The sequence below is a fragment of the Manis javanica genome, chromosome 2 (assembly GCF_040802235.1).
Source record: "Manis javanica isolate MJ-LG chromosome 2, MJ_LKY, whole genome shotgun sequence".
Lineage (NCBI taxonomy): Eukaryota > Metazoa > Chordata > Mammalia > Pholidota > Manidae > Manis > Manis javanica.
In genome coordinates this window covers 21807143-21821736 of record NC_133157.1, presented here as the reverse complement: position 1 = coordinate 21821736, position 14594 = coordinate 21807143, and the positions used below count along the sequence as shown (strand labels likewise).

Genomic DNA, 14594 nt, shown 5'->3' with positions numbered 1-14594 from the left:
CCCTCATCCTATAACATGCACAGTTCCTGTGCTACCCTGACTGACCCTGACACACAGCACAGGGAGGGGAGGACACGACTGTGTATGCGCATACGGGGCTTAGAGGTCATCCCATCCAGGCCCAGGAGTGTGGAGACAGTAGAATGGTTTACATACAGGGCCCAAGAGCAAAGAAAGGGCTATGGGACAATCAGGGCTGTGGGAACAACCTGCCAAAGGCAGGCTTCTGAGAAGGCATGGGTGGCTGTTTCTGAGGCTTCAGTGCCGAATGTGAGGCTCAGGTGAAGATTGCGGAGCACATATAGGCAGGAGCCAGACCTATTATCCACGTGCTTTTCTCACTCTTCTTTGGAAGGCCAGTAAGTAGAGAGTCAAATGTAGCTTTCTACCTTCTGCCATTAGGAACATATCTAAGGTTTTCTGTGATTAACTTTTTTGTAATGGATATGCTTTTACCATTTGAAACTGTGTGACTGAAAATGTCTCTCCTTTGCCTTCCCATATAAACAGTAGCTGGTTGAGTTTGGAAATCTAGGGTCTGATCCTTTCTTTTTTTTTTCAGAATCCTGGAAACATACTCTTGTCTTCTAATATTTAGCACGGCTAATAAGGGGTTCAAGGCTAGTCTGGTTCTCTTCCCTTTGTAGGTAATGTTTTGTATTTCTAACTGTGAAACAGCACAATTTTCTATTTTCCAGGGCATCCAGAAATTTTACTAAGATTATTTCCAGACATGGACCTGTTTTTAATAATTTTTCTCCAGTACTCAGTAAGTGATTTTTAACAGTGTATCAAAGATTTTCATTGTGTACATTTCCAAGATTTCAGCTTGGGGATATATTCTTTGAACTTCTATTAGAGCTTCTCCTCCACTCCATTCTCTCTCTGATTTCTAATATAAGAAGAATCTACTTCCTTTGTTCTCATGCCACTTTATTCTTTCATCATTTTCCTATCTTGGAAATTTTGTTCATGAGTTGATTTTCTACTTCATTAATTTGGTTTTTAACTATGTCCGTTCATTGTATCAACAATCTTTTTCCCAAATAAATCTTTTTCTTCCCATTTCTTGGGATCCTGGCCTTACTTTAGCAATGTGATTGCCTTTCAGTCTCAGCGATTCCATTTCTTGTCATTTTCCTTTCAGATCTCCTTTGTTCAACTTGCTGACTCCTTCTCCTTTTATAGATAGAGAAAGAGGCTGGATTGGGACCTGATTTAAGCAAATTAATACTTATAGATGGGCTCAGTATGGGTAGCAGATAAATAGCGAACAGTGAATATCTCCTGGGGTCACAAACGACCTTGGAGTTGCGAGTAGGTCAACTTCCCTTAGGGGCAAGAGAGCCAAGGGAAAATTAGAAGACGGGATTCCTTCCTCTACTCCAGTGAACTGGATGATGGGGGATCTTGGGGCAGTCAAATCCTCAGCAAAGGGGATCACCAAAGGGCATCCAAGAGATGCGGTGAGGATAAGGTTGCCAGATTCAGCAAACAAACAAAGGAGCATATCCATTTAAACTTGAATTTCATACATGTCAAGATTTGACTCAAATTGAGTCCCATACATGATTTGGGACCTACTTACACTAAAAAAAATATCTGTTGTTTTTCTAAAATTCAGATCTAACTGGGTGTCCTGTATTTCATTTGGTCACTCTGGGTAGGGGGTGAAACTGTATTCAGAAGCTTCATGGAGAGGGAATCTCAAGTCCTTTGGCTTGCCCCCCTCTTTTCTTAGATAGCCTTCTCTTCCAAACCTACTTGTGACCTTCGAAGTTGTTTGTGCAATAGGTGTAAGAAGCAAGAACGTAGGTCCTGGAGATGGCAAGAGTGGAGGTGAATTTAGGTGCCATTCTGTTTGATGTTTCTATATTTGATGTGGCATCCTTAGGTTACCAAGATACTGCTCCCTTTTCTACTGACCTGACTATGTTCTTTGAGATCCCACTTTAGCAAATGCCCACTTTTTTATTGCATGCTTTCTACTCCGAGGGAAGGCTGGTGATGTACAGGTTGGTTAACTGCTCCTGTTGCAGGATACTAGAGTGGTTCCCTAAGATTTGCAATCACAGTAGGACCAAAGCCCCCACTCTGACTATCCTAAAACTCTCCCTGACCCCCCATTTTGGCTGCTTGAAATCTGAGGCTTGGGGTAACTTGTCTATTTCCTTCCCAGGCAGGCCCTTCCTTCACTTGCTCATAAAAGAAACATAAAGGGCATAGATTGTGATGATGTGGTCAGTCTAACTTAGTAGCTCTGACTTCAAGCTTCCTATAATTTTTTTTCTTTTTCTGTAGTCTGTGGTCTATGAAATCAAAAGCAACACAGACCTTACTGGTCCATTAGAGTTTAAGTCAAGGAAATCAAGCAAGAAAATCAATAAATAGTGTGAACTGGCAGTTGGCATACCTCTGCAGGAGCTCTCTGAACCGGACCACAAACCACTGGGTAGACATAAGAGGATGCTGCTTCCCACGAGGTCAAATCCAGGGTGACATCGGACCCCACAGGCTGCATTGAAGTGGTTGTTGCACGTGTTTTGGATAAAGTAACCATTTTCAGGAGGCTTCAGGGCAGGACAGTGGACAACTAACATTTACAGAAATAAAATAAAGAAGCAAAATTATCTTTATAGCTTAATTAGCATACAGCTAACTTATCCACAGCATTCCCACTTACTGCATTTGAATTTCTAAGCGAGTATCTGGAAAAAGAACCCTTACATCTTACTCCTAGGAGGCATTTACTACCAACTGAATTCTAAACAGACTGAATATTATTAAGCTTTAAAAATTTTTTTTGTAGATATCTGTATCTACAAATGTGAGATTTTCTAGTTCTTGACCTCCATAGGTCATCAGTTATTTCCCTTCTTAATTAAGGTGGCATGAAACAAAGTACAAGTGAGGCCAGCAAAGTATGTTGCTAAATATCCTCTTGTACATGCTATAGAATAATGAAATGTTTTTAATTTTTGACATGAACAATATCACAATACTTTGCTTATAAAAATATTTTCTTTAAATGGATTTGACTATCACCAGGGCCCAAACTAGCCCATTTGTTATTCGTTTGTTTTTAAGCTTGTGGCATTCTTCTCTTAGATTCATCTTAAATCTTTTCCAAGTACTAAATCTTTCTGGTTTCATAGTTTCATATTATTCCTGGAGTCTCAGATACTCTCTTTGCAGAGCAAGATACGGATGTGTACAGTGGTAATAAATGCTACTTTATAAAAGCCAAGAATTTCCCCCAAATATGATTAGAGAAAGGAATACTAAAGATCATTTTAAATGAATTGGATGGAAACACCAGCATCCTTTATTGTGAAGAGATCAGCTTTTCTATTTCCTGTTTGCCCAGGGTGGGAGACTTACCTTCGCAGGTCTGGCCGGATGCCCGATATCCCTCTTTGCAGACACAGTCTTCAGGGGATGTACTTCCAGGTGGAGAGGTGTGATTTTCATCAGGACACAGAAGGCAAGTGCTGATTCCTCCTGGAGAACCTTCTGGTTTGTATGTCCCTGATGGACAAGCTGTGGAAGTCCACTTTATGTATAGTACATCAATTGATAATTAACATTTTTGAGATGAATTAGGGGGAAAAAAATTCCCAACAATAGTATAATTCAAGCAAGGCCAGAAACTAAGGTTGTGTGTGTGTGTGTGTGTGTGCGCGTGTGTGTTTTAAAAGGTGATGTAGGTACTTATAGGTTATAAAGTGGCCTCTTCTGTCCCACAGTTAGTTTCAATTACAACACAACACAGCATGATATGTCTGGGTCTATTCGTGGGAAAACTTAAAATAGCAAAGCATGTTAAGGGACTGAAAGAACCAATGATACTTGACACATAAAAAGTCTTGGTAAATGTGGCGTACTCCATATTGTCGCCCCCACCGTGCAGCCCCACCTCCCTCACTGCCCCCAGCAGAGGAGAATAACTGTACATCTGCAAAAAGCACTGAGCCCAGTGTTTCGGTTCAAAGCATTTGACAAAGGGTAGGATAAAGTAAAGGACTTGAGGGAAATAATCCAACTGATGGGACATAGGCCCTTTGAAGAAAAAAGAATTAAGATCCTGCTTTTTACCAGGCTCAAGAAAAGAGAAAGATTAAAAGCAGGATCTGATTGACCTTGCTTCATATTCTCCCGCTGCACTGACAATGTGGCTTTGAAGTGTAAATTTCTCTCTCCAGTTACACATCTGTAAAATAACTCCAAATTAATAATTCAACACTAAGGAAATTAAGGAATAAAGGGACTGGCAATGCCCATTAAGCCAATTAAGTGTAGCTTAGTCAAGCATGCATCTGATTATTTAAAAACAGTAGCAGCCAAGTAATGTACACTTTTGTGATGACATATTATATAAATTATTTCATTTAATCCTCACAGTATAATATGTAGTATTAATAATAATTAATACTATGGCTAATAAATGCATCAATTTTATTAGTACTATGTCCATTGTAAAGATGAAAAAATGGAGGCTTAGAGAGATTTGATGACTAAAATTATTTAGTAGGTGACAGAGCTAGAATTTTTTTTAGTACTTAACACTGGTTTATTACATGATGAGAATTCAAAACTGTATTTATCTTGTTCTTCGTTAGCAAGTCAAATATTTTTTACATGGTAGCATGTAAAATACTCTCCTCTTCCTGTTGTCATGTGTTTAAGGCCTGTTTCTAGGTAGATAAGCTCTGACTTATTTACTTATTTTTTAAAAAAGACTCTTTTTTAAAGGTTTACAGCAAAATTGAGAGGAAGGTTAGAGCTAGAATTTTAAAGCAAATATTTCTATAGCATTTACTATGTCCCAGAGACTGTTGCATATATGTTATACATATTGTTTTTTAGTCTCCTTAAAAATCTATGAAGTACCTAATATTATTAATCTCATTTTAGAGATGAGAAAACTGAGGCACTAAGAGGATAAATAACTTGACAAAGTTACAGAGTAAGTGGCAGAGGTGGGATTCAAATCCAGATAATTTGGATGCAGAGGCCATGTTCTTTCTCACTATGTGTGCTGTGGTTCAAACTCACGTCTCCTGGATGCTAAAGTCCTTGTTTTAACCACTATCATATGCTAAAAAATATAAATAGTCATTATTGTGAGACAAGAGTCATAATATAACATAATTATTAGGAAAAAAACAAGCTTCTAAAATTATTGATTATATTTAAAAATGGAAGACAGTATTTTCCCATGGCAGATCGTGGAAAATTCTAGGACTGTAGGGATCTGTGACTATTTAAGAATGAAAGAAACATTTAAAAATAGTTATAATGATATATGACTTATAAAAAAACACTTTAGCAGAAAGAGAACATTACTTCCAAGCATCACAGTATTAAACATTCAATTATTATTGAATCGCTCATATTACAGATATTTCCTTCTAGAAAAAGCTCAGTAAATATTTGCACATCAAGAAGATGCATGACAGCATGGTTTCCTTTAAACAGAAGTCAGCATCTGCATAAGTGACTAAGGTAAACACACAGATGGAAAAGAAAATAGAAATTGTAACAGCAAGACTAAAGTTGTCATTGAGGGCAGTGAAAAGAAGCCATAAAATTTCAGAACAGAGCTGAGTAGATGTAGAAGTAATAGTTGTGATATTAATGCAAGGATATATTCTTTTCTTGAAGTTATAATGAAAAAAAACCTCATCAAGTTCCAGGCAAAATTCATAAAAAGTGATTCATATGCAGGACAAAGGGTAAGTATTACAAGTATCTAGGAAAGAAAAACAAGATATTTGTAACGAGAAAAATCAAATATTTCATTTCTCCTCCTGTGCAAAAACAAAATGCCAGGAAAAAGAATGGAATAAGACATACAGCTATGTAAGAAAAATATTATGAACCCAAAATTCTATATCTGGGCAAGCTACTGGTAAATATGAGGAAAGAGGCATTTGAGGATGTGCATGGCTTCTGGAAATAAAGATACATTTCATTTAGTGAAAAGAAATCAAAATAAAGAACTTAAGTATGGGGAGACACGTTATGTAAAAAATTGCTTGACTATAAGAGACTAGTGGAATATATAGTATATTGCTAAATAACTTAATAAGATAATTGTGAAATGAAAATGAATAATGTAAGAATAATGAATAAAATACATTTTAAAAGCCCTCATAAAGAGAAAGACATTATGGTCTAAGGAAAAAAATAATCTTTACATAATATAAAGAAAAAAGGTTTAAAATATGAGAGGAACTGCGAGATGGGTGGGAAGAGGAAGAAGGTCAAGTTCTCATTTCTTTTTACTTACATCAATATGATAAAACTGAAAGAAAAAAATAGGTTCAAATTTATATGTAAAAAATATACACATAAACTATGACTAGAAAAAGAATGCATAGCCTCCAAATCAGTGGAGACGAGAATCTCCAAAAGAACAGAGATAGAAAAACACAGAGAAAGAAAAGAAATAGCAGAAAGAATGAAAAACAAAACAGCATAAACTAAGGTGATGGAAGGAAAACCAAACACACCAGTTGTCATCAATTACATTAATGGGTTCATTTAACCCTGATGGTAAAATATAAACCTAAAATAAGCCAGACATACAGGTTAGAAATAACTGAATGCACAAAGATATGCTAAGTATTGCAAAATTTCTTCATGAAGTAAGCAAATTACTACCTTAAGGAGAAATAGAAGCCTAATGCATAAAGAGCTTTTTCTAATGCATGGAAAAGGTATGAATATGCCAATAGGAAAGTTGACACAGAACAAAACTGGAAATTCACTAAAGAAGAAATGAAAATGACCAATAATTATAGGATGAACTGTTTAACCTCACTCATAGCAAAGACATGCAAATTAATGACTTTCTTTTAATTTGGGAAAATTGTAAAAGGATGCTGACACCCACTGTCAGCAGGCAGTGGGCAAACAGGCTCTCCTCTACTCTGTAGGGCACCTGAGCATAGACACTGAAAGCCTCAAATGGCTCTCTCTTTGATAAAGCATTTCATTTCTAAGAATCCCAAGTAAAAGAAAACATATGTATAATTTTTGTTCATCATTACACAGCATCAGAAACAAGATAAATGTCAAGACATGAGGGGGTTTATTAATTTCTCATGACACATTCATCCAGTGGAGTATTAGCCATAAAAATATAATTCTTGCTTTGGAAAGTCATTCAAGTTATGCAGTCAGTGTGGAAAAAAAAGCCCATGTTTCAAATACCATATGTATTAAATGATACATTTTGGCTAATAAATACATATTCAAGATTTGAAAGGAATGCTGTATGTATTCATGGTAGACTTACGAAGCTTTCAGGTTTGCTTATTTTTGTTGATCTACATTTTCTGGATTTGCTATACTGAATAGGTAGTGCTTGTGCCAAAACAATTAAAAATAAATAAAAACTGTGTATCAAAGAAAGTCATTGTCTCAAATGCTCTATTTCATTTCCTGGTTATTGGCTCTCTGACCACTGAAATCCCTTTGATTCCTCCTTCTCCCTCTACCTCCTTCAATTGCTAAATGAAAAACCAAGTTGTTTGGATTTTACTCCTTAAAAATCATCTGCATTTCATGCACCCCTCCCCCCACCACCCGCCACCTCCATCAGCATTGCTTCTATTTTAGATGTGGACTCATTACTCATCCACGTTTTTACAAAGTCCTTTACTAGTCAGTCCCTCAGTCTTCATCTCTACTATTCAATCCATCTTAGAGGTTGCTGCCTGAACATTTTTTGAAAATAAAAATTTGACCAAATCACTTTCTATCTAAAAACTATACCAACAGGATGAATCCTTCTCTCTTCACTCTGACATATAAAAAGACATCTTTGATGTGTCTGTACCCTTCTGCCTGTCAGCTACAATGAACTGGTGAATTCCATGTCCTCGACAGAACCTGCTTCAGAATCAAGGAGAGCCTCGTTCCGCAGCTCACCTCCCCTGCCCCCCATCTCAACTTACTGGACGTGGGAGAGAGCAATTTACTTCTGAGACTTGGTTTTGTCATGTGTAAGATTAGCAGTACTTCCCTTATAAATCTGTTGTTAGGATTAATTGAAATAATGTGAGTAAATGATCAATGCCTGGCATGTGGTTGGCATGCAGTAAATGTTAGAATAACGTCTGCACCTTTTAATTTTTTCAACAAGAATATCGATAATTACACATCTTTCGTAGGTTTCTTGTGTCCAGTAGATGCTCCAGTGCTAGGTAAATATTACAGCCCTTTCCTGTCTACACTTGCTTCTGCTTTTGCTTACGATTTCCTTTCTCCAAGGGAACCTCCAGCATCCTTCAAGACGAACTCATTCTTCAAAGCTTCTCCAGCTTTCTTCAGGCAGATTTTGTTGCCTTCATTTCTGGGTTCCCAGAGAACATTACCCTTATCTCTGCTCTGGCATATATCACTTGTCGTTCTCTCTCAATGGGCAACATGCTCTTGAAAGTTCAAAGTTTTCCAGTTACCTGACCCAGCCATTACCCATCCTATTGCCTGATCAACAATCACTCAATCAAAGGAGGGCAAGGGAAAAACAAGCTCTTCAGGAAGGCACCGGGTAGGTTTAGTGCGGAGGAGGACTGAAGTCAGAGAGCTTCACAAGAGGGCGAAGGGAAAGGACATTAGACCTCAAGTCAAGACAACTGAGTCGCAATCTCGGCTCTTCCACTAACAAGCTATGGGGTCACTGGCAAGTGACTTTCTTTTCTTTCCTTTTCCTGCAAAATACAGAAGTTACAACTGATGGTGGCTATGACTTTTCCAAGGCTAACATATGATGATTCTGTAAATAGAATACTACTAAAACATAATAAGTTAAAGAAATCTTCCATGTGAGCAGTCAGATCCTGTCTTCAGAGTTTACAGTTTATTTTTAAAAAAGGTATTACATAAAAAGGAACTAATCTTACATTATTACTCTCTAAAACCTTTGCAGGAATCAAGAATTTACAACACTGGAGAACAGCGCTTTGGAGAAAAATATCCAAAAGTACATTTGGAAATGTATTGTGAAATTCATACTGATAATGGAAAACAGACTTTAGGAGAACTATTTAAAGACATTGCACAATTCTAGCAGGAGAGGTGTAATCAATTGCTTTGATTCCCAAGGGGGAAAATTCCTCATCTAAAACCAACTAAAAGTTGAAAAGCAGAAATAAAACTGGTTTGAACATGTTTCACAAGTGATGGTAGAAGGCTAGGGTATGTTTTTTTCTTTTTAATATGAAATGTTTCCTTCCTGGGAATATACCAAATAATATTCCTTAATTGCTCTTTTTTGTTGTTAAAAAAACACTTTCTCTTTTTCAGAAACATTTTGGTGTTTATCAGCTACTATTACTGGAAATGTGATTCTTAAAGGGATCATGGTGTGCCCACATTAGATTTTTCTTCAGCTGATAATGCAATTCTTTGACTGAGGTAAATTAAAACATTAACCAGTTTGGAATTGGAATATAAAGTATGAAGAAGTCTCCATTCTTTCTAATCTATCTTACTCACTAAATATTAATTCCTTAGATGACTATCTTGGTTAATATAAATAACACATTATTCAGTAATTTGTATTTTACAAAATTCCTTCTTTTATAAAATCTAAGATTAACTTTTAAATATCTTGGTAAACATTAAGGGCCTTTGCTCCTTATGCAATTCAACTTCAAATGGTAATAAAATCTCTTTAAAGAATATAGTTTTTGGATTGTTGTATCAGCTGCATTCAGGCTGTGCACTGCACAACTCCAAGGGTGCCATTCAGGTAGATTACAAAGGCACCCAGGGGTCATACAACTCAAAAGCCCTCGTTTCTGCTACATACAGTAATGGCACCAGGCAATTATCTGAGCCCCAGAGGAAGGTTTTTACTGTTACATCATGCTGTTTCTCAGCTTTACGGATTTGATCTGAAGAAGGAATCTGTTTCTACAAACAGCTGTGCTAGGATTTTGAGCACAGGGATCCACTGCCCTAGAAGAGAACCACTTTTCCCCCTGCTGAGCCAATATTTTTGCAAATACAAGGACAGAGGAATGCATACAAGGAACTTTCTTTTTATTAGACAGAGAAGATCCTTTCTATTTTCATCAATGAATTAGATCAAGAGACTTTTAGCTTCCTTGGATATTGCACATCAGAACCCGTGTGAAATAAATTGTATCCTGTCAATCTCTCTGCGATGGGTTAGCCCATTTGGCTGGAGTATAGTCTATTTGGGCAAAACTGTGAATTTGAGCAACTGTGCGGTGCCACAGCAGCAAATGGGCACCCTAACTACAGAGTGCCATGCTGGAAATGTAAAAACCTGCTCAGACTAGAAAGTAGATTACTGATGGATTAAGACAAGTCTACCAAAAACCAAAAAAACAGAACCCTCGAAAGACTGGGTCCAAAAGAGGCTGCCCCAGCAAGGTAATTGTCATATGTTAAGAATTAAAAACAGGTACACAAACATGCACACATTTAAACATATACACTCACACATAAATACAACCTGCCTGAGTATAGAATACTTAGGCAAGTCTTTTTCATTGACTGTATTCTTAATTGTCTTAAGGAGTTTACTGTCTGGATGAGAAATGCGAGATCATCTTTTGTTTTATAATTAAAACTTTGTGGGCAAGCCCTTTGAGGAGAGGCCTCTGGAGATCTGAGAATTATCTTTATCCTTTTTATTCTTTCTAAAATACCTAATAACTCAGAATCGTATCAAGAAGAAAAGAAAATTTGCCACAAGCTAAACCACTTTTTAATGTTTGAAATTTAGGTTGATTCTAGTTTTTTATAATAACAAATAACTTTTCTATAACCATCTTGTTCCCTTATATCTTTCATCAATTTAAAAATATTTTTATTAGGTAAAATAATACTAAGTCTTCAAACTCATTAGCCTGTTGTCAAATTACTTTATATTCCCATTATCAGGTACAAAATCACCTATCTTACTGTACTCATTAGCACTGGGTATTAACAGTGTTTAAAGTTGCCAACTAAACATTATTTAAATAAGAAGTCCTGTGAATTTCAGAGCAATAGGGTTTCAACTTGAACCTAGGGTGGATCTACCCCTGAGATTCACACAGGTGTAGGCCAAACAGAAGTCTATTTGCTTGAAGAATTTGACAACTTTCTGATAGAAACTCCACCCATGGTAGTGCAATATTAGAAATATTTCAACACAGAATTACATGATCATTGATTAATAAGAACAGACAGAATCTGTAGCATAAAGCAGAGCTCTGCATGCCCACTTATCTGCCAGATGTTAACCTCTACAGTTACTGAACTTCGGGACAGGCCAGTGAGCCCAGAAAAGGGGTCAGATCAGTAAAGGGGCATTCAACTTACGGCAGCAATTCTTTACCACCCAGAACATAGGTATTCCAATATTTTAACAACTTTTACCACCATACTGATGCATATCTGTAGAATATTAGCCTTTCCTAAGGAACAAAAGAAATGGCACACGTTGGACCTAGTAATATTTAACCTGAAGAAAGATTCTGAGTATAGTTTGGTGTTGTCAAATTTGTTGACCGAATTTCCTTTGGGTCCTATAAAGGGTGGTAAGTTATGAATTAAGTCTCAAGCCATAGCTGCCTTTGGTATTTTCTTCTCGTCTCCTCTGCCTCACTTCACAGACTTTAAGGTCTTTGGGAGTCTGGAAATGTGGATTACATTCAGTTGCTGTTTTCTACACCCACTGTTGCCATGCTAATTTAGGACCTTACCATTTAAAAATTCCACTGATTCTGTAACCTCCACCCATACATCTCTTCTAGGTTACCTCACATTCAGCAGTTTCTGCCTGCAGATGCCAAATTAATATTCCCATAACATGGCTTCGACCAGGAGACTTCCCTTCTCAAAACTCTTCAGTGGCTTGCAGAGGCCAGTCAACCAAAGACCATCTCTGTAGCCTGGAAATTCAAGCCCCAGTACAATCTAGTCTCTACTCCTTACTTTTTTTGCCCTGAATCCCACTGTGTCCACAGATTGAGCCTTATTTCCCACCCAGCCATGCTATCGCTAGTCCCCATCACAGGTCTGTACTTTCCAATCTCCACAGTAGAATCCTCCATTTCTAACTGTCCAAATTCCATCACTCAAACCCAGTTTAAATCCCATCACACCCATAACTAAAAGCCACTATGTTTTGCATAGCGATAGCATTTGTATACACTATGTGTCATACCATTTTACTTTCATTCATTCTCAGTTGCTCAGAACTGGATTAACCATATAATTCTTGGTTCATGATGCACCTTCTGATTTCTTTATAGTCATTACAGCTTTATTTCATAACAAGCTACTTTAAGGCAGCTACTGTGCAACAACCATCTCTTCCAAAGTACCTAGAAGGTATTCGACAAATAATTAAAGGAGTCAAGGGGCAGATTTCAATGATTTCCTTCTGTAATTTTCGTCAAACCTGATTCAAATGATCCATTTTGTCCAGCATTCACTCTAATGATCTGGGTGGTCTAGGCTACTGCACCTTGAAGTACTTAATTCATCTAGTCATTTTTTTCCTCCCATATTAAGATATTTGGATTATTTTCTGAATAACCTGTAAATAATAATTGCAAGTATTTCACTCTGGCAATTGCAATGCTTCCAACACACATTAAATTTCACCACATCACCACCTTCCTCCAGTTGCACCCATTAAAGTAGGGTGCAGTGCAAAGAATCCAGTGAGACTCCTTAGATGAGAAGTCTGCTAATTTTTACTGGCTCTGACAATATCTGACCTTCTCTAAGTTGTGTAACCAATTGGCGAACTGGTTTTTTCCCTCACAACACATGGGTGATCATGTTTGTGGCCCAGCAGTTGGAAAATTAAAATTTCCTGACTGTCTGTAGGGATGAAAAGGACATGGCAGGTAATGGGATACTAGGGATACAGAGAGGAAGAAGACAGAATTCCACCTGTACTAAACAGATGATTTTGGAACTTCCATCCACGTCCAGCAGTAATGAGGATCCCCCCACCGACAGTGTCAAGGGGGTAAAATGAGGAACCTGGATTTCTATGTTCACTTGGTAGGAACGAGGCAGTGCTTCCCATCGCTTTTCCTTTGCTGGAGGAATGTTTACATGCCATTCTTGAAATGACAAATAATAAAAATGGAGAAGAGATGAGTATTGCAAGAGATTAAAGTAGTGGCTGCCAGGGGTAGGAGAGACATGTTTTGCTATAAAAGATCAGGTTATGTGAAAGATCCTTGTAGTGGCGGAACTGTTCTGTACCTGACTATCCATGTCAACATCCTGGTTGTGATATTATACTATAATTTTACAAGATGTTACCTTGGGAGAAACTAGGAAAATGATATAGGGGATCGCTCTGTATTATTTCTTAAAACTGCATGTAACACTGCAATTATCTCAAAAGAAGAAGTGTAATGAAAAATAAAAAAGCAAAATTTCAAGAAGCATCCAGAAATACCCAAGATAGAGAAACAGCATCTTGGAGACTGGGGTATCTGGGTCACTACAGAGATGCGGCTGCCTGGAGATCAGGCATATGTTATTCTTCATTTACAGATACCTCATACGTGGAACAGAATATGATAAACAGTATACATGAGTAATAGAATGACTAAAGAGGGATGTTCCTCCTGCATAAATCCATTAATTGATATTATTCATATATCAGTTTCAATAAAATTTTACAGTTCCTCATGTGGGTCAGTGACATAATTCTCTTTCGAATTATTCTAAGGAATTTTTTTTCTTATTGTAAATGTGATTTCATCACATTTTAAAAACTTAACGTTTCTCTAAAAACGTTGATTTTTAAGTATTTATCCTGCTGCCTTCAAAATTATTTTATTAATTCCAGCAGTTTTAAATTGATTTCTTTGGATTTTCTAGGTTAACAATATTACAGTATATGCAAATAGTAAAATGACTCATTTTTGTGTAAAATATTAAATAATGATGGAGAAACAGTAACCTTGCTTTATTAATTGTATGGTTGTGCCTTCAGTATTTCACATATGCGTATTTGATTTTTCTTATATCTTGTTCCATCATTCATGTCTTATGTTCATATAACTGCATCTGTATTTTAACAAAGTTTATAGGTCTCAAGTTTTAATGGAAAATTTTCAACCCCTAATATTATGCTGTATATAGCAGAAATGTTTGCTTTACATATCTGTTAAATAATGCCTAAGTGGTAAAAATCCACAATATCCCAGAATGCTGTCTTGTACTGTTACATTAATTAAAACACTACCCCAAACTATTAATCATCAACACATGCAATAAATCGCCTTACACACACACACACACACACACTGCAGTTTCAGGACTAAATTTGGGAAATCCATCTCAGTAACTAGATAACATGAGAGAGATAAAAGTGTGATCAGCCACTTCCTACTGTTGAACACACCCTTCCAGATGGCTTACTTTGATTCTAAGCCAGTGCTTCTTGGGGCCAGTAGAATTTTTCACTTTCACTTCTCCAAAAAAGGAATGGAAAATTCCCAGTAAGTTGGTAACCAAGCAGAGTTTCCATATGCTGTGTTCTAGCACCTAAACGTGTAATTTTATTTATTTACTCATTCATTATTCTCTCA

General features: G+C 36.9%; 1 protein-coding gene across 1 annotated transcript in view; it reads right to left on the bottom strand.

Moving 5' to 3' along the window:
* The window catches only part of SVEP1 (sushi, von Willebrand factor type A, EGF and pentraxin domain containing 1), a 171624-nt gene that overhangs the window by 117243 nt on the left and 39787 nt on the right, over nt 1-14594 (bottom strand). Inside the window, exons 4-5 of the mRNA XM_073226361.1 lie at nt 3382-3540; nt 2414-2593 (exon numbers count right to left, since the gene is read on the bottom strand). Coding sequence (XP_073082462.1) covers nt 2414-2593; nt 3382-3540 — 339 coding nt within the window. The remainder of the gene's footprint in view (nt 1-2413; nt 2594-3381; nt 3541-14594) is intronic.